This window comes from Bison bison, unplaced genomic scaffold (genome assembly GCF_000754665.1).
Source record: "Bison bison bison isolate TAMUID 2011002044 unplaced genomic scaffold, Bison_UMD1.0 scf7180017864331, whole genome shotgun sequence".
NCBI lineage: Eukaryota > Metazoa > Chordata > Mammalia > Artiodactyla > Bovidae > Bison > Bison bison.
In genome coordinates this window covers 3,938,760-3,954,860 of record NW_011494903.1, presented here as the reverse complement: position 1 = coordinate 3,954,860, position 16,101 = coordinate 3,938,760, and the positions used below count along the sequence as shown (strand labels likewise).

The 16,101-nt window shown below is 42.7% G+C and overlaps 2 protein-coding genes across 2 annotated transcripts in view; one reads left to right on the top strand and one right to left on the bottom strand.

Moving 5' to 3' along the window:
• Positions 1-13,233, bottom strand: part of LOC104998589 — a 125,279-nt gene extending 112,046 nt beyond the window's left edge. The window contains exons 1-4 of the mRNA XM_010853847.1: positions 13,228-13,233; positions 11,102-11,275; positions 10,312-10,689; positions 7,753-7,882 (exon numbers count right to left, since the gene is read on the bottom strand). Of these exons, the coding sequence (XP_010852149.1) occupies positions 7,817-7,882; positions 10,312-10,689; positions 11,102-11,275; positions 13,228-13,233 (624 nt within the window). The 3' untranslated portion in view covers positions 7,753-7,816. The remainder of the gene's footprint in view (positions 1-7,752; positions 7,883-10,311; positions 10,690-11,101; positions 11,276-13,227) is intronic.
• The window catches only part of OSMR (oncostatin M receptor), a 67,934-nt gene continuing 62,339 nt past the window's right edge, over positions 10,507-16,101 (top strand). Inside the window, exon 1 of the mRNA XM_010853750.1 lies at positions 10,507-10,611. The gene's annotated coding sequence lies outside the window, so the exon portion shown is untranslated. The remainder of the gene's footprint in view (positions 10,612-16,101) is intronic.

Below are 16,101 nucleotides of genomic sequence, written 5' to 3'. Positions count from 1 at the left end.
TGAAAAGTGAAAGAGAAGTCGCTCAGTCGTGTCCGACTCTTAGCGACCCCGTGGACTGCAGCCTACCAGGCTCCTCCATCCATGGAGTGGGGTGCCATTGCCTTCTCCATATATGCCATAAACATTAACAAATTAAATAGATAAATGGACATACCACATACACATTTCTGACTCTTTTTTGACTTAATTGACTATCTTGGACATATTTCCACAGCAGCTGATAAAGCACATAATCTTCCTTCCTTTCCTTTGAAAGGATGAATCATAGCATTTTCAGTAGTCTTCTATTGGATAATCTTCAGTTTTTTACTAGTTTTTGTTATTACAGTGTTTTTCCTACCATCACCCCATTTCCCCCACAGTGTTTTTCTAATGAGCATCTGTGTGTGTGTGTTACAATTTTGCAACTATGAATATTTGTAAGTCTACATTTCCAGCTAAGTGAATATTATTACTTTTTTCTTCCTGAAAAGAAGGGGTATTTTCAAAGGAAATGGTCTGTATTCATTCTTTTCTGAAACATTTATACTTTCATGTTTAGGCATCATGTTCCAGTAATTTCTAAGAAAACTATTTTTATGATTATTTTTGCTACAAAATCTAGTAACATTAATAACATTTTTTTCCTTCTTGGGTTTTTTTAATTTAGCTTGATTATTTTGTATTGAACTTGAATGAACATTTCTCCCTGGCCTGTTTTCAAAAAAATGCCCTGAGAATGTGGAAATTACCAGAGTTTTATTCCACAGTGACTAAGCATCATTAAATAATTGCTGTTATGTTAGAATTGAATGAAAGAACCTACATTTTAAAAGCTGACAAGATTGGATATAAAGGTGAATAACTTTAGGAAGTATTCATTTTAGTCTAGATGAAATTTAAACACAAATGGAATCACCAGATAAAGATAAACCTTACCATTGCTATTGCCAAGTCGCTTCAGTCGTGTCCGACTCTGTGTGACCCCATAGACGGCAGCCTACCAGGCTCCCCCATCCCTGGGATTCTCCAGGCAAGAACACTGGAGTGGGCTGCCATTTCCTTCTCCAATGCATGAAAGTGAAAAGTGAAAGTGAAGTCGCTCAGTCATGTTCGACCCTCAGCGACCCCATGGACTGCAGCCTTCCAGGCTCCTCCATCCATGGGATTTTCCAGGCAAGAGTACTGGAGTGGGGTGCCATTGCCTTCATAACTCCCTCAAATAAATTTTGTTTTTGGCATTTCAACAAAATTCACAGGAAATTCAAGGACAAGTTTCACCAATCCTCCTTTCGTTCCCCAAACTGTTTCCTTGGTAGTATTGTTTTATATGAACTTCCCTGGTGACTGAGATGGTAAAGAATATGCCTGCAATGCAAAAAATGCAGGTTCGATCCCTGGGTTGGGAAGATACCCTGGAGAAAGGAATGGCTACCTGTTCCAGTATTCTTGCCTGGAGAATGCCATGGACAGAGGAGCCTGGCAGATTACAGCCCATGGGGTCATAAGGAGTTGGACACAACTGAGAGGCTAACACTGTTACTTTTTCATCATGTTATTAGCACTCATTCTTATTTTAACATGACGTTTAAGTTAATAGATTAGCCTTACACAATTCCAGCAGGCTTTCAGCAGTTTCCAGATTGAAGTCTAAGGCAAAAATATTTGAATCTTTTGAAAAACTGGATTGTTTCAGAAGAATATTTTGTTTGAGGGAGAAATCTACCCTAGGAAAGTGGGAAAAAAAAACCCAAACAAGTTCCTTGTATTTTCTCCCAATAACTTCATCATTTAGTGCTTCAAAATATAACTGTAGGGAGTGTCCTTTTGGTCATAGCTGAGGAGCTCTCATTAAACTGCCCCTCCTACATACAACAATATCAAACACTAGGAAAAATACAAATAAAAAACACATAAAAAGCAGTGGAGAATTGACAAAAACAGTAAAATTCTGGAAGAGAATTAACACTTGGAACAAAGGAAAGAGTATGGAGTGAGTTTCCCATATTTTATGGCCCTTAGCTTGAGACCCCACAAGTCTTGTGCAGTGTGAGGGTAACTAAAACTCTGTTAGAAAATTTACAATATTTCTGGCTTGAAGAATCAGAGCTCAGAGTTTGATGCAAACACATTGTTTGGAAAATAAAGTGAGAAACAGCAGAAAAGAAATAGCTAGAGAGGAAAAAGCTTATATTCTGTGCTTAAACTTACATCATTGATAAGCTATGAATCATGACTGTGCAAGACAGAATTCAAAACAGCCTAGATAAAAACAAGCCCCCCCCCCCACAAAACAGTGAATTTGGATTTGAGCTGCTACTACTGCAATCAATATCTTGTTTGCAGTTTGAATCTAACCACATTCTGCAGCTGCTCAGTCGCTCAGTCATGCCTGACTTTTTGTGACCCTATGATGGAGAGTAGCTCGCAGGCTCCTCTATCCATAGGATTTTCCCAGCAAGAATACTGGGGTGGGTTGCCATTTCCTCCTCCAGGGGATCTTCCCAATGCAGGGATTGGACCCACATCTCCTGCATCTCCTGCACAGTAGGCAGATTCTTTACTGCTGAGCCATGGGGAAGCCCCTAACCACATTAACTGCCCATTTTAAAAAGAAAATCAATGTCACTGGAGGAATGTAATAGAACTCATTTTCATAGCATAATGTTTACAATGTCCAGTTGTAATCCAAAATTACTTGACAATACAAAAATAAATAAACAAACCAGGAAATGCGATACGTTCTCATTTGAGCCACAGTCAATACAGCCTGATTCTAAGATGTCTAGATGTTAGAATAACCAAGTCATGCTCTAAAAGCAGTAATTAGAACTATGCTAAATGAGGTAAAGGAAAATATGCCTGGCATGAGCTAAAGGATAGTAAATATCAGGAAATGAAGTGAAGTGAAGTGAATTCGCTCAGTCGTTTCTGACTCTTTGCAACCCCATAGACTGCAGCCTACCAGGCTTCTCCATCCATGGGATTTTCCAGGCAAGGGTACTGGAGTGGGTTGCCATTTCCTTCTCCAGGGGATCTTCCTGACCCAGGAATTGAAACCGGGTCTCCTGCACTGCAGGCAGACGCTTTACCCTCTGAGCCATTGGGGAAGTCCAGCAAAGGAGAACTTTCAGTGGTTTATACACCCCCACCCCAGATGGGACTCGAACCCACAATCCCTGGCTTAGGAGGCCAGTGCCTTATCCATTAGGCCACTAAATATCAGGAAAGATATAGAAAATATATATAAAAAAGAAAAATTTAGAACTGAAATATACACTGCCTATCATACAAAATTTAGTAGATGAATTTGATAACAAAACTAAGATGAGAGGACAGGAGTCAATAAGCTTAAATAAAGTTTGATAGAAGCTTTCCAGTCTAAAAAACACAAAGAAAAAAAGTGAAAACAATAAAGTCCAAGGGCATTTGGGACTATATGAAGGGAAAGGTCTAACATATGACTAACTGGATTCTAGGAGAGACATGAGAAAGATAAGAGTAGAAAAAAAAATGTGAAGAAACACTAGCTGAGAATTTCTCAAATTTGGTCAAAGACATAAATTTACAAATTCAAGAAGCTCAACAAATGTCAAGCCTGATGGATAATGATACTAATTTTTAAAAAATCTCTAAACACATCATTGTCATACTGACAACCAAAAAGAAAGAAAAGATATTGAAAGCAACAAGAGAAAAATGACAGATTATATATACAGGGGAATAATAATTTGAATAATTGACAACTTGTCAACAGAAACAATAGAGATCAGAAAATCACAGAACAACATTTTAAAAGTTTGAAAGGTAAAAGCTGTCAAGCGCATATTCTATACCCAGCAAAAACATCCCTCAAGCATGAGATGAAGTGAAGTGTCAGTCACTCAGTTATGTCTGATTCTTTCGGACCTCATGGACTACAGCCCACCAGGCTCCTCTAGCCATGGGAATCTCCAGGCAAGAATACTGGAGTGGGTTGCCATTCCCTTCTCCAGGGGATCTTCCCAACCCAGGGATCCAACCCGGGTGTCCCACATTGCAGATTCTTTACCATCTGAGTCACCAGGGAAGCTGGACGAGATGAAGTAAAGACATTAAACACACACACATGACTAAGAGAGTGTATCTCCATATCTGCACTTGAAAATGCTAAAGGAAATCCTTCAGGCTTAGGGAAACAAGAACAGATGAAAACTCGGCTCTCTGGGAAGACTGAAGAACACTGTGGTAAAGGTAAACATGTAAATAGAAAGGACTATTTTTCCTCTTAATTTCTTTAAAATACATATTGCATGCCAGTTTTATCTTGTCATAAACATAATACATTTTATAATTATAACATAAAGGACAAGAAGCATGGTTAAATGGACCTAGTAGGTGAAGTGGTTTAATATTATCTCAAGCAAACAGTAAAAATTAAAGATGTATATCTTAATCCATTAGGCCACATACCAAAAAGTTCTGTAAAGAGGAACAACAAAAACCCAAAATGCAAATTTAAAATAAAATTCTTTTAAAAATTCAAATGATGTAAAAGAAGGCAGAAAAGGAGAAACAGAAGGACAAAAAGCAGGGAGAATGAAAGAGAAAACATATAGAAAAGTGAAAGGTTTAACTCAGTCATGTCAATAATTACCTTAAATGTAAGTGTGCTAAACACCCTCTATCAAATTAAAATGCAGAGAATGCACTTTTTAAAAAACTTCCAACTACACGCTCTCAATAAGAGATGCTGTTTAAATATCAATACGAACATGACTATAGATTTATTTTAGGTCAAGGTTAGCAAATCATTTTCAAAAGTTTCCGAAGTTCCCACCTGACTCTCCCTCAAAGTACTTCCTTCCTGACTGGATTAATGGTCTGTCCTGTAGTATTAATTACTATGCTCATTTTTATTAATCCCCATAACCACAGGCCAAAAGAATAAAAGCAGTTATCCAAGCAAACACATATTCAACAGTATCTCTAAAGCCCATGGAGCAAAAAGAAAAAAAAGAAAAAAAATCCAAAATGCTCCCCTGGTGGCTCAGACAGTAAAGAATCCACCTGCAGTGCAAGAGACCTGGGTTGGATCCCTGGGTCAGAAAGATCCTCTGGAGAAGGGAATGGTAACCCTCTCCAGTGTTCTTGCCTGGAGAATTCCATGAACAGAGGACCCTGGCAGGCTACAGTCTTTGGAATCACAAAGAGTCAGACACAACTGAGCGACTAACACTTCTACTATGGTCTGGTTTCTGATGATTTCTGGAATAAGGTGTGAAAAACTATTGGAATACACAGGAGAGGGTGGAATGTGTAGAAGCAATCAATCCTTCAACCAATCTTCCACTAACATTTAGTTCAACCAAGAAACTCCTTTAGAACTATTAAGGATGCTGTTAGCCCTCACTTAAATCCACTTGACAGACACTGAAGGAAAACAATTCATACTCAAGTACTTAAAGGAATCTTCTGAAATTCTAAAATATGAAAGCTCCATGTGGCCCTATAATATTTAACATCTTGCTTTGTCATTGTCAGCTCCCTTTTTTGTTTGCTTTTGATTTTTTTAAAAAATATACACATTTGGAAATGATAACTATCTCTTAGCTAGTCAAGATTTATGATATATTTTATATTAGAAACTTTTCAAAATTCCTGTTTTGTTTTTTGCAATATAAGAATACATTTACCAAATAACATTTTAATTTCCATTGTTTTCTTAGAAATAATGCCAATGTCACCAACAATCATAACCACAGAAGCATGCTTTAGAACCTAAAAGTGAATCTTTAATATATCAAATGTGATAACATCCAAAAAGAAATAGAGAATTCTTATCCATGAAGGTAATTGTAAATCATCATCCACTACTTACTTGATGAAGCCTCTTTTTTCAGGAAACTCCCAATTCCTTCAAATTCTATCAGTCTGGTTATCAAATACTGCCAAATATGTAATTATAGATACTTGTAGCAGTTTAACAAATAGAATAATAATTTATATTTCACAGCTTACATAGATGATTTCATACGTCTATATCTACGTGTGTGCTAAATTGCTTCAGTCGTGTCCGACTCTTTGTTGACCCCATGGACTGTAGCCCACCAGGCTCCTCTGTCCATGGCGATTCTCCAGGCAAGAATACTGGAGTGGGTTGCCATGCCCTCTTCCATATCTACATCCATAGACAGATCTATGTAATATTCCTGATACTGATAGGACTGTATTTCCCCTGAGAAACTGGATAGGGTAAGGCTAACTAACATTCCACTCATGTCTCTCCTGTCATAGTGTTGCAGCAAAAATGGAAATGAGTGAATGGCCTTTCACACATACAAGCCAAACAGGCTTGCAAGAGTTAAACAATCTTGGTCATTCTTTAGCTGTTACTACTAACAAACACTTGTAGTTGGGCTTGTCCTTCAGAAAGCTAATTACTCTCTGACTCCGTATTGATTATACCCCACACCTGGCATTCTTGTTACCTTACAATCGCTTGGAGCATTCTGCATTTCAGAAAAAAAGGCCACGGGCCAATTATTTCAGGGAAACCAGACCCAGTTGCTGAGTTGCCTCAGGCCAGCTGTAGTTGTTTTGAAACTTTGCAAAGAAAGAATAAAAATGCTAGACCTTCATGAGGATATAAAACCTCTCTCTATTCCCAAGAGATGGGGCGCAGTACTTGAGGTGCTAGCCTGTTATGTATTCCCCTTTGCCGGGCAAAGATAAAGCCATTTTTCTATTTCCTCCAAACTCTGTTTCCGTATTCTTTATTGGCACCGGTGGACAGGGGGCCAAGATTTTGACAACAATAGTTACATATATGAGACTTTCTGGTGAAAGATGAGGAAGGATGGATCAAGAATCATTTCCAGGTTTTTTGATTTGGTATCTGGGTTAAAGGTTGGGGCATTCACTTAATATAAGAGAATCAAAGGTGGAAAACTGAAGCATTTGAACTTGAACATATTGATTTTGATGTACAAATAAGTTGGTCTGTAGTTCAGATGAAATAATTGCAATGGAGAGGAAGATTCAAGGTTCATCGGAGCACAAGTGACCATGGAAATCAGGAGCATGGACATGATCATTCGGGAGACTGTGGATTCAGAGGAGAGAATCAACGATGGAGCCCTGGGACAGGCCAACATCTAGGAGACAGACAGAGAATGAAAAAGGGACAGGGAAATGATTAAAGGAAATTTTTGCATATTGAGGTATTTAGGGAAGTCATTCTGGCTTATACACAAGTTAACCTGAATTTAATGCTAACTAATGCAGCCTGTCTCTGACACAGAGAACTCAAACAGGAGTTCTGTAACAACCTAGAGGGGTGGGATGGGGGGGGAGATGGGAGGGAGGTTCAAGAGGGAGGGGGACACATGTATACCTACGGCTGATTCATATTGATGTTTGGCTGAAACCAACACAGTTCTGTAAAGCAATTATCCTTCAATTAAAAAAAAATTCAGAAAAAAAATACATTGTCCATCTGCTTTAATTATGAAAGAAAAGGGAGCACTGACCAGAAGAATGTCCATGTTAAAAATAAAGATTAAATGCATCATTAAACGCCTCCATTCCTGGGATACCAGGGCTGATACTCGTTCAATAACAAGACTCCCTTTCCAGGTGCCAAGGCCATCCGAACTCCCTGTGTACGTGTTGATCTGTTTTTTTGTGTTTTTTTGTTTTTTTGAAACCTTAAAGGAATGTATCCCTGACTTGTTTAATGTTCTTTGTTTTGACAACATATTAAACTCTGCTGAAAACCATACTTCTCTGTACCTTTCTCCTGGCTTCTGCTGCTGGCCAGTGATCCTTGGCATTCCTTGGCTTGAGGCAGAATAACTCAAATCTCTGCCTCAGGAATCACATGGTGTTCCTCCTGGGTTTCTGTGTCCACATTTTCCTCTTCCTATAAGAATAAAAGGCATTGGGTTAATTCAGGCTCAACTTGATGAAATTTGCAAAATCTATATTTCCAAATGGGGTCATATTCTGAAATTCTGGGTGGACATGAATTTTTGGACGACACTATTCAACCTAACACATCATCCTAAGGGAATGATCACAGATTTACAGGTGCTATACTAACTAGTCTCTAGAAAGAGGAGTATATGCAAGGAATTAGAATGGTGCACAAAATAAGTGAATTTTATGTGGACACCTGTGGAAGGATGTCATCGAGAGGATGTCCCCTCTGGTTGACCCTCCAACCCCAGACAATCAGAGCCTCCTTATCCCCTCCCCTGTCCTTGGAATATATGTTCTGCTGGCTGTATCTGTACCAGGAGCCATTTTCAAGGATGCAACCTTGACAGAACAATGTGTTATTAATATTAAGATCATGGGGTCTGTACACAGGACTGAACCCCATTAAGGCTTCTATATAACTTTTAAGATTCTGGCAGCTGGGTGAGGAGATGTGGAGATGTATTCATCTTGCTACTGTGGGAGACAAGCCTCCTATGTAAGTTCCTTGCTTATTTAAACTGCCACCTACAAAATCAGTCCTGAATATTCATTGGAAGGACTGATGCTGAAGCTGAAACTCCAATACTTTGGCCACCTGATGTGAAGAACTGACTCATTTGAAAAGACCCTGATGCTGGGAAAGATCGAAGACAGGAGGAGAAAGGAACGGCAGAGGATAAGATGGTTGGATGGCATCACTTACTCAATGGACATGAGTTTGAGCAAGCTCCGGGAGTTGGTGATGGACAGGGAAGCCCCTGTCCATGTCCATGGGGTCACAAAGAGTCGGACACACTGAGCAACTGAACTGAACCAATCTGAATGGGTCAGCCTCTCCTTGACCTTTGTGTAAGGGGGCCAATTTAGAATTTCACCAGGGGACTGGCGGGTCCTGAACCAACAGCAGGGAATATTTTGCAACTCAGTTTCTTTCAATTGTTAGAGGAACCCAAAGCAACTTAAGACTCACTTTGCAGAAATTCATCACACTATTTTTTTTTTTTTTCACACTATGAAAAAGTCAATCAGAAAGCCTTCCTCACCCTCAGGACCTGGTTTGACAGAGCTTCCATAGCCAGATGGCTAAACTAATGGACTCTTTAAAACCCTTAATGAGAGGTGTGGCAAAGCACCTTACATTTATTTAGACAAGAGTACCTTTACCATCATTATCATTAAATATTTACTGTATGCACCATGGTCTTCCTGGCATCATCAGACACAACCTGTCTAAAAAGAACTCTTTCCCTGGGATGGCATTGGGAGGAGCTATAAACGTGGACAAACATAAAAGTATTTGGGCTTTAAACATAAAATCATGTGGACTGATTCTGACATTTTGAGCCATTCAGTCACTTCAAGAAGTGACTCTTAAGATACGATTCATGGGTGGTCCTTCTCCATGACTCCTAGTTCTCCCAATCACTGTGGTACTTTGCAGCACCTGAATCTCATCAGTCTTAGTCGCCCAGAGCCAGGTCCCATGTACAAGACTTCAGAGCTGCAGGGCACCCCTGTCCAACACCCCAGCCCCACCAATCTCCCTCTGGGTCCAAAGGCAGCACCACAGCAGCTGTATTTCGATGGTTTCCATACCAGACCCCAGGTGGGTATGCCTTTAGCTAGTCCATCATACAACTTGGTGGTGGTGGTTTAGTGGCTAAGTCTTGTCGAACTCTTGCAACCCCATGGACTGTGTAGTCTGCGAGGCTCCTCTGTCCGTGGGATTTCCCAGGCAAGAATACTAGAGTGGGTTGCTATTTCCTTCTCCAGGGGATCGTCCACACTCAGGGATGGAACCAGGCTCTTCTGCATTGCAGGCGGATTCTTTACCGACTGTACCACCAGGTAAGCCCCCATGTAACTATGAAGAGAGGGCAAATATGCATTTCAAGGGCCCTGTATTTGAATACGTATTTCCAAGATTAAATGGCATTATTAAGAGAAAAAGTAAGCCACGTTATAGCACACATAGCTCTTTGTGTAAGGCTATGGGACAGTTACTGCAAGGACAACTGTATCTGCCAGGGAGTTTCTAGGGAGGAACGCGAACCAGGATCCTAGAACTCAAATTTTATTGCTCTGAACCCCACACAGTCGGAAGTTTGCCTGGAGCGCTTGAGTGTGCCCAAAGAATCTCTGCCGGGAAGCCCAGGGGGTGTGCCTCCAGGCCGGGATAACAAGTGGCCCCGCGGGATCCCACCCGCTTCGCTCCGCTCTGCTCCCGCCCGGGTGGCCAGCCTGCGGGGGCCGGAGCCCCCGCCCGGGTGCCCGGCCCGCCGTTTTCGGTTTCCACTTTTCCTTCCCAGGCCTCGCCCACTTCCTTTCCCACCGGTCCCCGCCCGGCCGCCGAGGCCCGGGGTCCCGCACCTCTGCAGGGTCCCATCCGCTCTCCCCCCGGGGGACCCAAAGGAAGAGAATTCCTGTGGGGCCCAAGAGTGCCAAGAGTGCGCAGCGAGACGGGAAATTGCAAAAGTCCTCGGCCCTCTGCCCTCCCCCGCGGCTTTCCCGTAATTCCCGCCCTGGGCGCGCGCCCCGCAGCTGATTCATAGGCCAGGCGCGGGGCCGGCCCTGCACGTCCGCACCCGCGCTCTCCCGGGTCTCGCACCGCGGTTCGGCCGCCCAGCCGCCGACGACTCGGCCCGGCTCGCGGAGCCCTCGGCCCGCGGGGTGAGTACCCGACCGCGCGCCCCGCTCGCCTCCGCGCGCGCCGCCTCCCTCGGTGGATTCTCCGCCGGCCCCTGCCGTCTGGACGCGGCCCGGAGTTCAGCACTCTGCTCTCCTGCTCGGTGCCCCGAGGCCTCGCGTTTGCTTGGGCTGGGGGGTTCGCTCTGCCCCGAGAAGGGGTTTCGAGGGGTCCTCGCCGGTGACCCGCGGCCGGGTGCGTAACTACTCATTCTTGCCAGAGCGCACGCCGAGCGTAACCACGACGGTGCCCACCCTGCGTTTACAGTCCCCATCCCACCGCGTCCTTCGCAAGGCAGTCGGGGGATATTTGTGGGATTAAAATTCCCATTTGACCCACTTTTGCCTCGTTCCCAGCACCCCAGAGTTAATTGGGTGTTAATTGCGGTCTCCAGCCTTCCCTCACGTTCCTTTAACGCCTACCTGAGGGTCATACCTCTCTCGGTCGGCGACCTCTCTCCACCTCCCTCTACACCTGGGAGCGAGAGGCGCTCACACGCAGGTGCAGCCGATAAAAGTTCTTGGGGATGCGGTGGTGTCTGGGGTAGACGCCAAGCGAATGGAAGGAGCACCAAGTTGGCCGGTTGGGCGATGGAAGCCTTGTATTTGTAACCGCGCCGCCTCTCACCCTTTTACAGACAGCTCTTTCCTAGGCAAAAAGCACGGAGGGGTTCAGCAACTTGTCCAAGACCATAGAGCTGGCTTCCGTGGCGGTGACGTCGCGGAGCACTGAGAGCCCTTTCTTGACAGTGTTTGGCCGGCTCGTGCCTCCATCTGTCCTGCCTGCCTGTCCTGTGGCTGGAGGCACAGGATTCAGTGCCACGGGGCAAGGGTGCCTGGTAACTGACAAGCTTGAAGACTCTGAACAAGTTTATTCTCCAACTCAAGAGGGATCAATGTAGGCAGAGGCTATGATAGAACTGAATGCCATGTATTTAATTTGCGCTAGAAGGAAAGAAGCTGTGGGTCTTATTCTCAAGTCTAAACTGACTTTAGGACGTGGGTCAGGTTAACGTATGGCCTCAGCCTCTGTTTCCTCCTCTACGAAATAATAACCGTTCACACTAACTATGGATCAGGCACTAAGTACTGTACATACACGAGAATGATTTAAGCTTCACCACTGAGGTGGGTAACAGTTTTCCCATTCTGATTTTATCAGTGAGAAAACTGAGGCCCAGAGAAGTTAAGCAACTTGTCTGTGGTTACACAGCTAGCAAGTGGCAGAGTCAGGATTTGGCTTTGGAGGCTGCCTGTAACCACTATCTGTGTCTCAAACTTTAGGACCCTTTGTGGAGTGCCCCCCGCCCGCCCCCCACGTATGGTGCTGCATTATTGTAGCACTCTGTCCTCAGAGCACTTTGCCTCTCTCCTGAGCTGCTTTAATCTGCACTCAGAGACCCTTGAATGTGAAGGGCACCAAATAGTCATAGTGGCCAGGGGTTTCCAGACTTAGCTGTGCCTCAGAATTATTCTTGGAGTCTTTAAAAGCACTGGACACCAGCCTGTTACCTACTCAGAATCTTCAAGGGCATGCTGAGTTTGGCACCTCCACTGATAGCTTTCAGTATTGTTAGAATGCTTCCAGTGGTAGGGAGCTCACCACCTAACATTTTATTGTTGGATAGGGCTAACTCTCAGCTGTAACTTGCCTCCTTGCGGTACCTGTTCTGCCTCCTGTTGTCTCAGCAAATGTGTCTAAACCTTCTGTATCAACGGCCACCTTGAGAGGAAACGCCGTCTTAGGTGTCCAGTGGGGACTGGAGCCATACTGGGGAGAATACTTACTTACACACTGGGTTTTTCCTTCCACCTCTTTAACCTGAGAGACTGGGGACACCTGCAGTGGTGCTCAGAGGTGTTTCAAAGTCTCTGTTGTTTTTTGTAGCCCATTTGTCCTGAAAAAGGAACCAAATCAGGAAAACGATCATGGTTCTGAAAGAGGTGGTACTGTGATTTGACAAGAAGAAAGAGTGTTTTCCTTGTGGGAATATTCTAGGCTCAAGCAGAAGGAAAGCTGAGCAAGTGTCATCTTGCTCACTTTACAGGAATACTGAGCCCTAGCCCTGCTTTCTCTGGAGGAAGTCCTCTTTGACTGAAAAAAATATATGAAATGGGGAGATACAAGACAGATAAGAACTTGTGAGAAATTCCCCTCCCTCCAAGCAGGATTCCTCATAGTTCTGTAGCACAGATTTCTTTTATAAAAGCTGTGTCCTGTGTTCACAACCTTCTATTTGTTTTCAGAAGCTATTTACTCTAGTTTATCTGTTTTATTTTTTATGTTTTAACAATAATACAAATAATAAATGAATATATATATGAAGTATATGGGGGGAAATGTAGAACTAACTTTGTCACTCCTATTCTCACTCAGAAGAGGGAAATTTCAGGTTCGTACCTATTATTCCAAGACTTTTTTTTGGTATACATTTGCAAATATATGTATACGTGGTGGTTTAGTCGCTAAGTCGTGTGCGACTCTATGGACTGTAGCCCACCAGCTCCTCTGTCCATGAGGTTCTTCAGACAGGAATACTGGAGTGGGTTGCCATTTCCTTCTCCAATATTATGTTTTAATAAATGTAAATGAGGTCTTACTATCATCGTGCAGCTTACTTTTTCACCCCCAAGTCTTAGACCTCTATCATGTCTGTACCTCTTTTATTAATGGCTACATTCTAAAGTAATAATACTTATTTTTAATTATGTTAGCTAGAGATATTTATTCATCCTTTCCCTTATTGATCGACATCAAAGTTAACTAAAATTATTCAGCATTAGCAACAGTGCTTCAGGGAAAATTGGGCATTCACTTTTGTGCTTAAGCCTGAGTGTAATATCCTAGGAGAGAGATTTGTGGATCAGTTTATCCATTTTTCACTTTGATAGATAAAACTCTTCAAATTGCACAGCTGACCCACCCCAGGTGCTATTAATAATTTAAACTCAGCACATGAGAATTTGTTTTCCTCATCCTTCCTAACACTGGGTATTATCTATTTTTATCTAAATTTTCAAATCTGGTGAATGAGTGAAACTCAGTAAGACATTTTAATTTGCATTTTGCTGAATACTGCTGCAGAAAGCAATGGCACCCCACTCCAGTACTCTTGCCTGGAAAATCCCATGGACAGAGGAGCCTGGTGGGCTGCCATCTATGGGGTCGCACAGAGTCGGACACGACTGAAGCGACTTAGCAGCAGCAGCAGCAGCTGCAGTTTAATATCTCTAAATATTTATGGATTGCGTGTTTCTTATGTGAATTACCCGTGCATGTCCTTTGCTCACTTTTCTATAGGGTTGTTTTATCTTATGTCTGTTTACTGCAGAAGCTCTACAGGTATTCAGTTTCTTAATCTGTTGTCTCTTATAGATGATGCAAATATTTCTTCTAGTGTAAAGCTCCTTTTCCCAAATTTTTTTATTGTGGTAAAACACATAATATAAAATTTACCATTTTAACTGTTTTTAAGTACACAGGTCTGTGTTATTAAGGACATGCCTCTTGTTGTGCAAGCATTACCACCATCCATCTCCAGAACTCTTCATCTTGCAAAACTGAAATGCTATACCCATTAAATGATAACTCCCCATTCTCTCCCTAGCCCCTGACAACCATAATTCTGCTTTCTGTCTCTATGAATACTCCAGTTCAGTTCAGTTCAATCGCTCAGTTGTGTCCGACTCTTTGAGACCCCATGAGTTGCAGCACACCAGGCCTCCCTGTCCATCACCAACTCCCGGAGTTCACTCAGACTCACATCCATCGAGTCGGTGATACCATCCAGCCATCTCATCCTCTGTCGTCCCCTTCTCCTCCTGCCCCCAATCCCTCCAAGCATCAGAGTCTTTTCCAATGAGTCAACTCTTCGCATGAGGTGGCTAAAGTACTGGAGTTTCAACTTCAGCATCATTCCTTCCAAAGAAATCCCAGGGCTGATCTCCTTCAGAATGGACTGGTTGGATCTCCTTGCAGTCCAAGGGGCTCTCAAGAGTCTTCTCCAACACCACAGTTCAAAAGCATCAATTCTTCAGCGCTCAGCTTTCTTTATAGTCCAACTCTCACATCCATACATGACCACTGGAAAAACCATAGCCTTGACTAGATGGACCTTTGTTGGCAAAGTAATGTCTCTGCTTTTGAATATGCTATCTAGGTTGGTCATAACTTTCCTTCCAAGGAGTAAGCGTCTCTTATTAATTTCATGGCTGCAGTCACCATCTGCAGTGATTTTGGAGCCCCCCAAAATAAATTCTGACACTGTTTCCACTGTTTCCCCATCTATTTCCCATGAAGTGATGGGACCAGAGCCATGATCTTCGTTTTCTGAATGTTGAGCCTTAAGCCAACTTTTTCACTCTCCTCTTTCACTTTCATCAAGAGGCTCTTTAGTTTCTCATCACTTTTTGCCATAAGGGTGGTGTCATCTGCATATCTGAGGTTATTGATATTTCTCCCAGCAATCTTGATTCCAGCTTGTGCTTCTTCCAGCCCAGCATTTCTCATGATGTACTCTGCACATAAGTTAAATAAGCAGGGTGACAATATTCAGCCTTAACATACTCCTTTTCCTATTTGGAACCAGTCTGTTGTTCCATGTCCAGTTCTAACTGTTGCTTCCTGAACTGCATATAGGTTTCTCAAGAGGCAGGTCAGGTAGTCTGGTATTCCCATCTCTTTCAGAATTTTCTATAGTTTATCATGATCCACACAGTCAAAGGCTTTGGTGTAGTCAATAAAGGAGAAATAGATATTTTTCTCGAACTCTCTTGCCTTTTCGATGATCCAGAGGGCGTTGGCAATTTGATCTCTGGTTCCTCTGCCTTTTCTAAAACCAGCTTGAACATCTGGATGTTCACGGTTCACGTACTGCTGAAGCCTGACTTGGAGAATTTTGAGCATTACTTTATTAGCGTGTGAGATGAGTGCAATTGTGCGGTAGTTTGAGCATTCTTTGGGATTGGAATGAAAACTGACCTTTTCAAGTCCTGTGGCCACTGCTGAGTTTTCCCAATTTGCTGGCATATTGAGTGCAGCACTTTCACAGCATCATCTTTCAGGATTTGAAATAGCTCAACTGGAATTCCATCACCTCCACTGGCTTTGTTTGTAGTGATGCTTTCTAAGGCCCACTTGACTTCACATTCCAGGATGTCCGGCTCTAGGTGAGTGATGACACCATCGTGATTATCTGGGTCATGAAGATCTTTTTTGTACAGTTCTGTGTATTCTTGCCACCTCTTCTTAATATCTTCTGCTTCTGTTGGGTCCATACCATTTCTGTCCTTTATCGAGCCCATCTTTGCATGAAATGTTCCCTTGGTATCTCTAATTTTCTTGAGGAGATCTCTAGTCTTTCCCATTCTGTTGTTTTCCTCTATTTCTTTGCATTGATCGCTGAAGAAGGCTTTCTTATCTCTTCTTGCTATTCTTTGGAACTCTGCATTCCGCTGCTTATATCTTTCCATTTC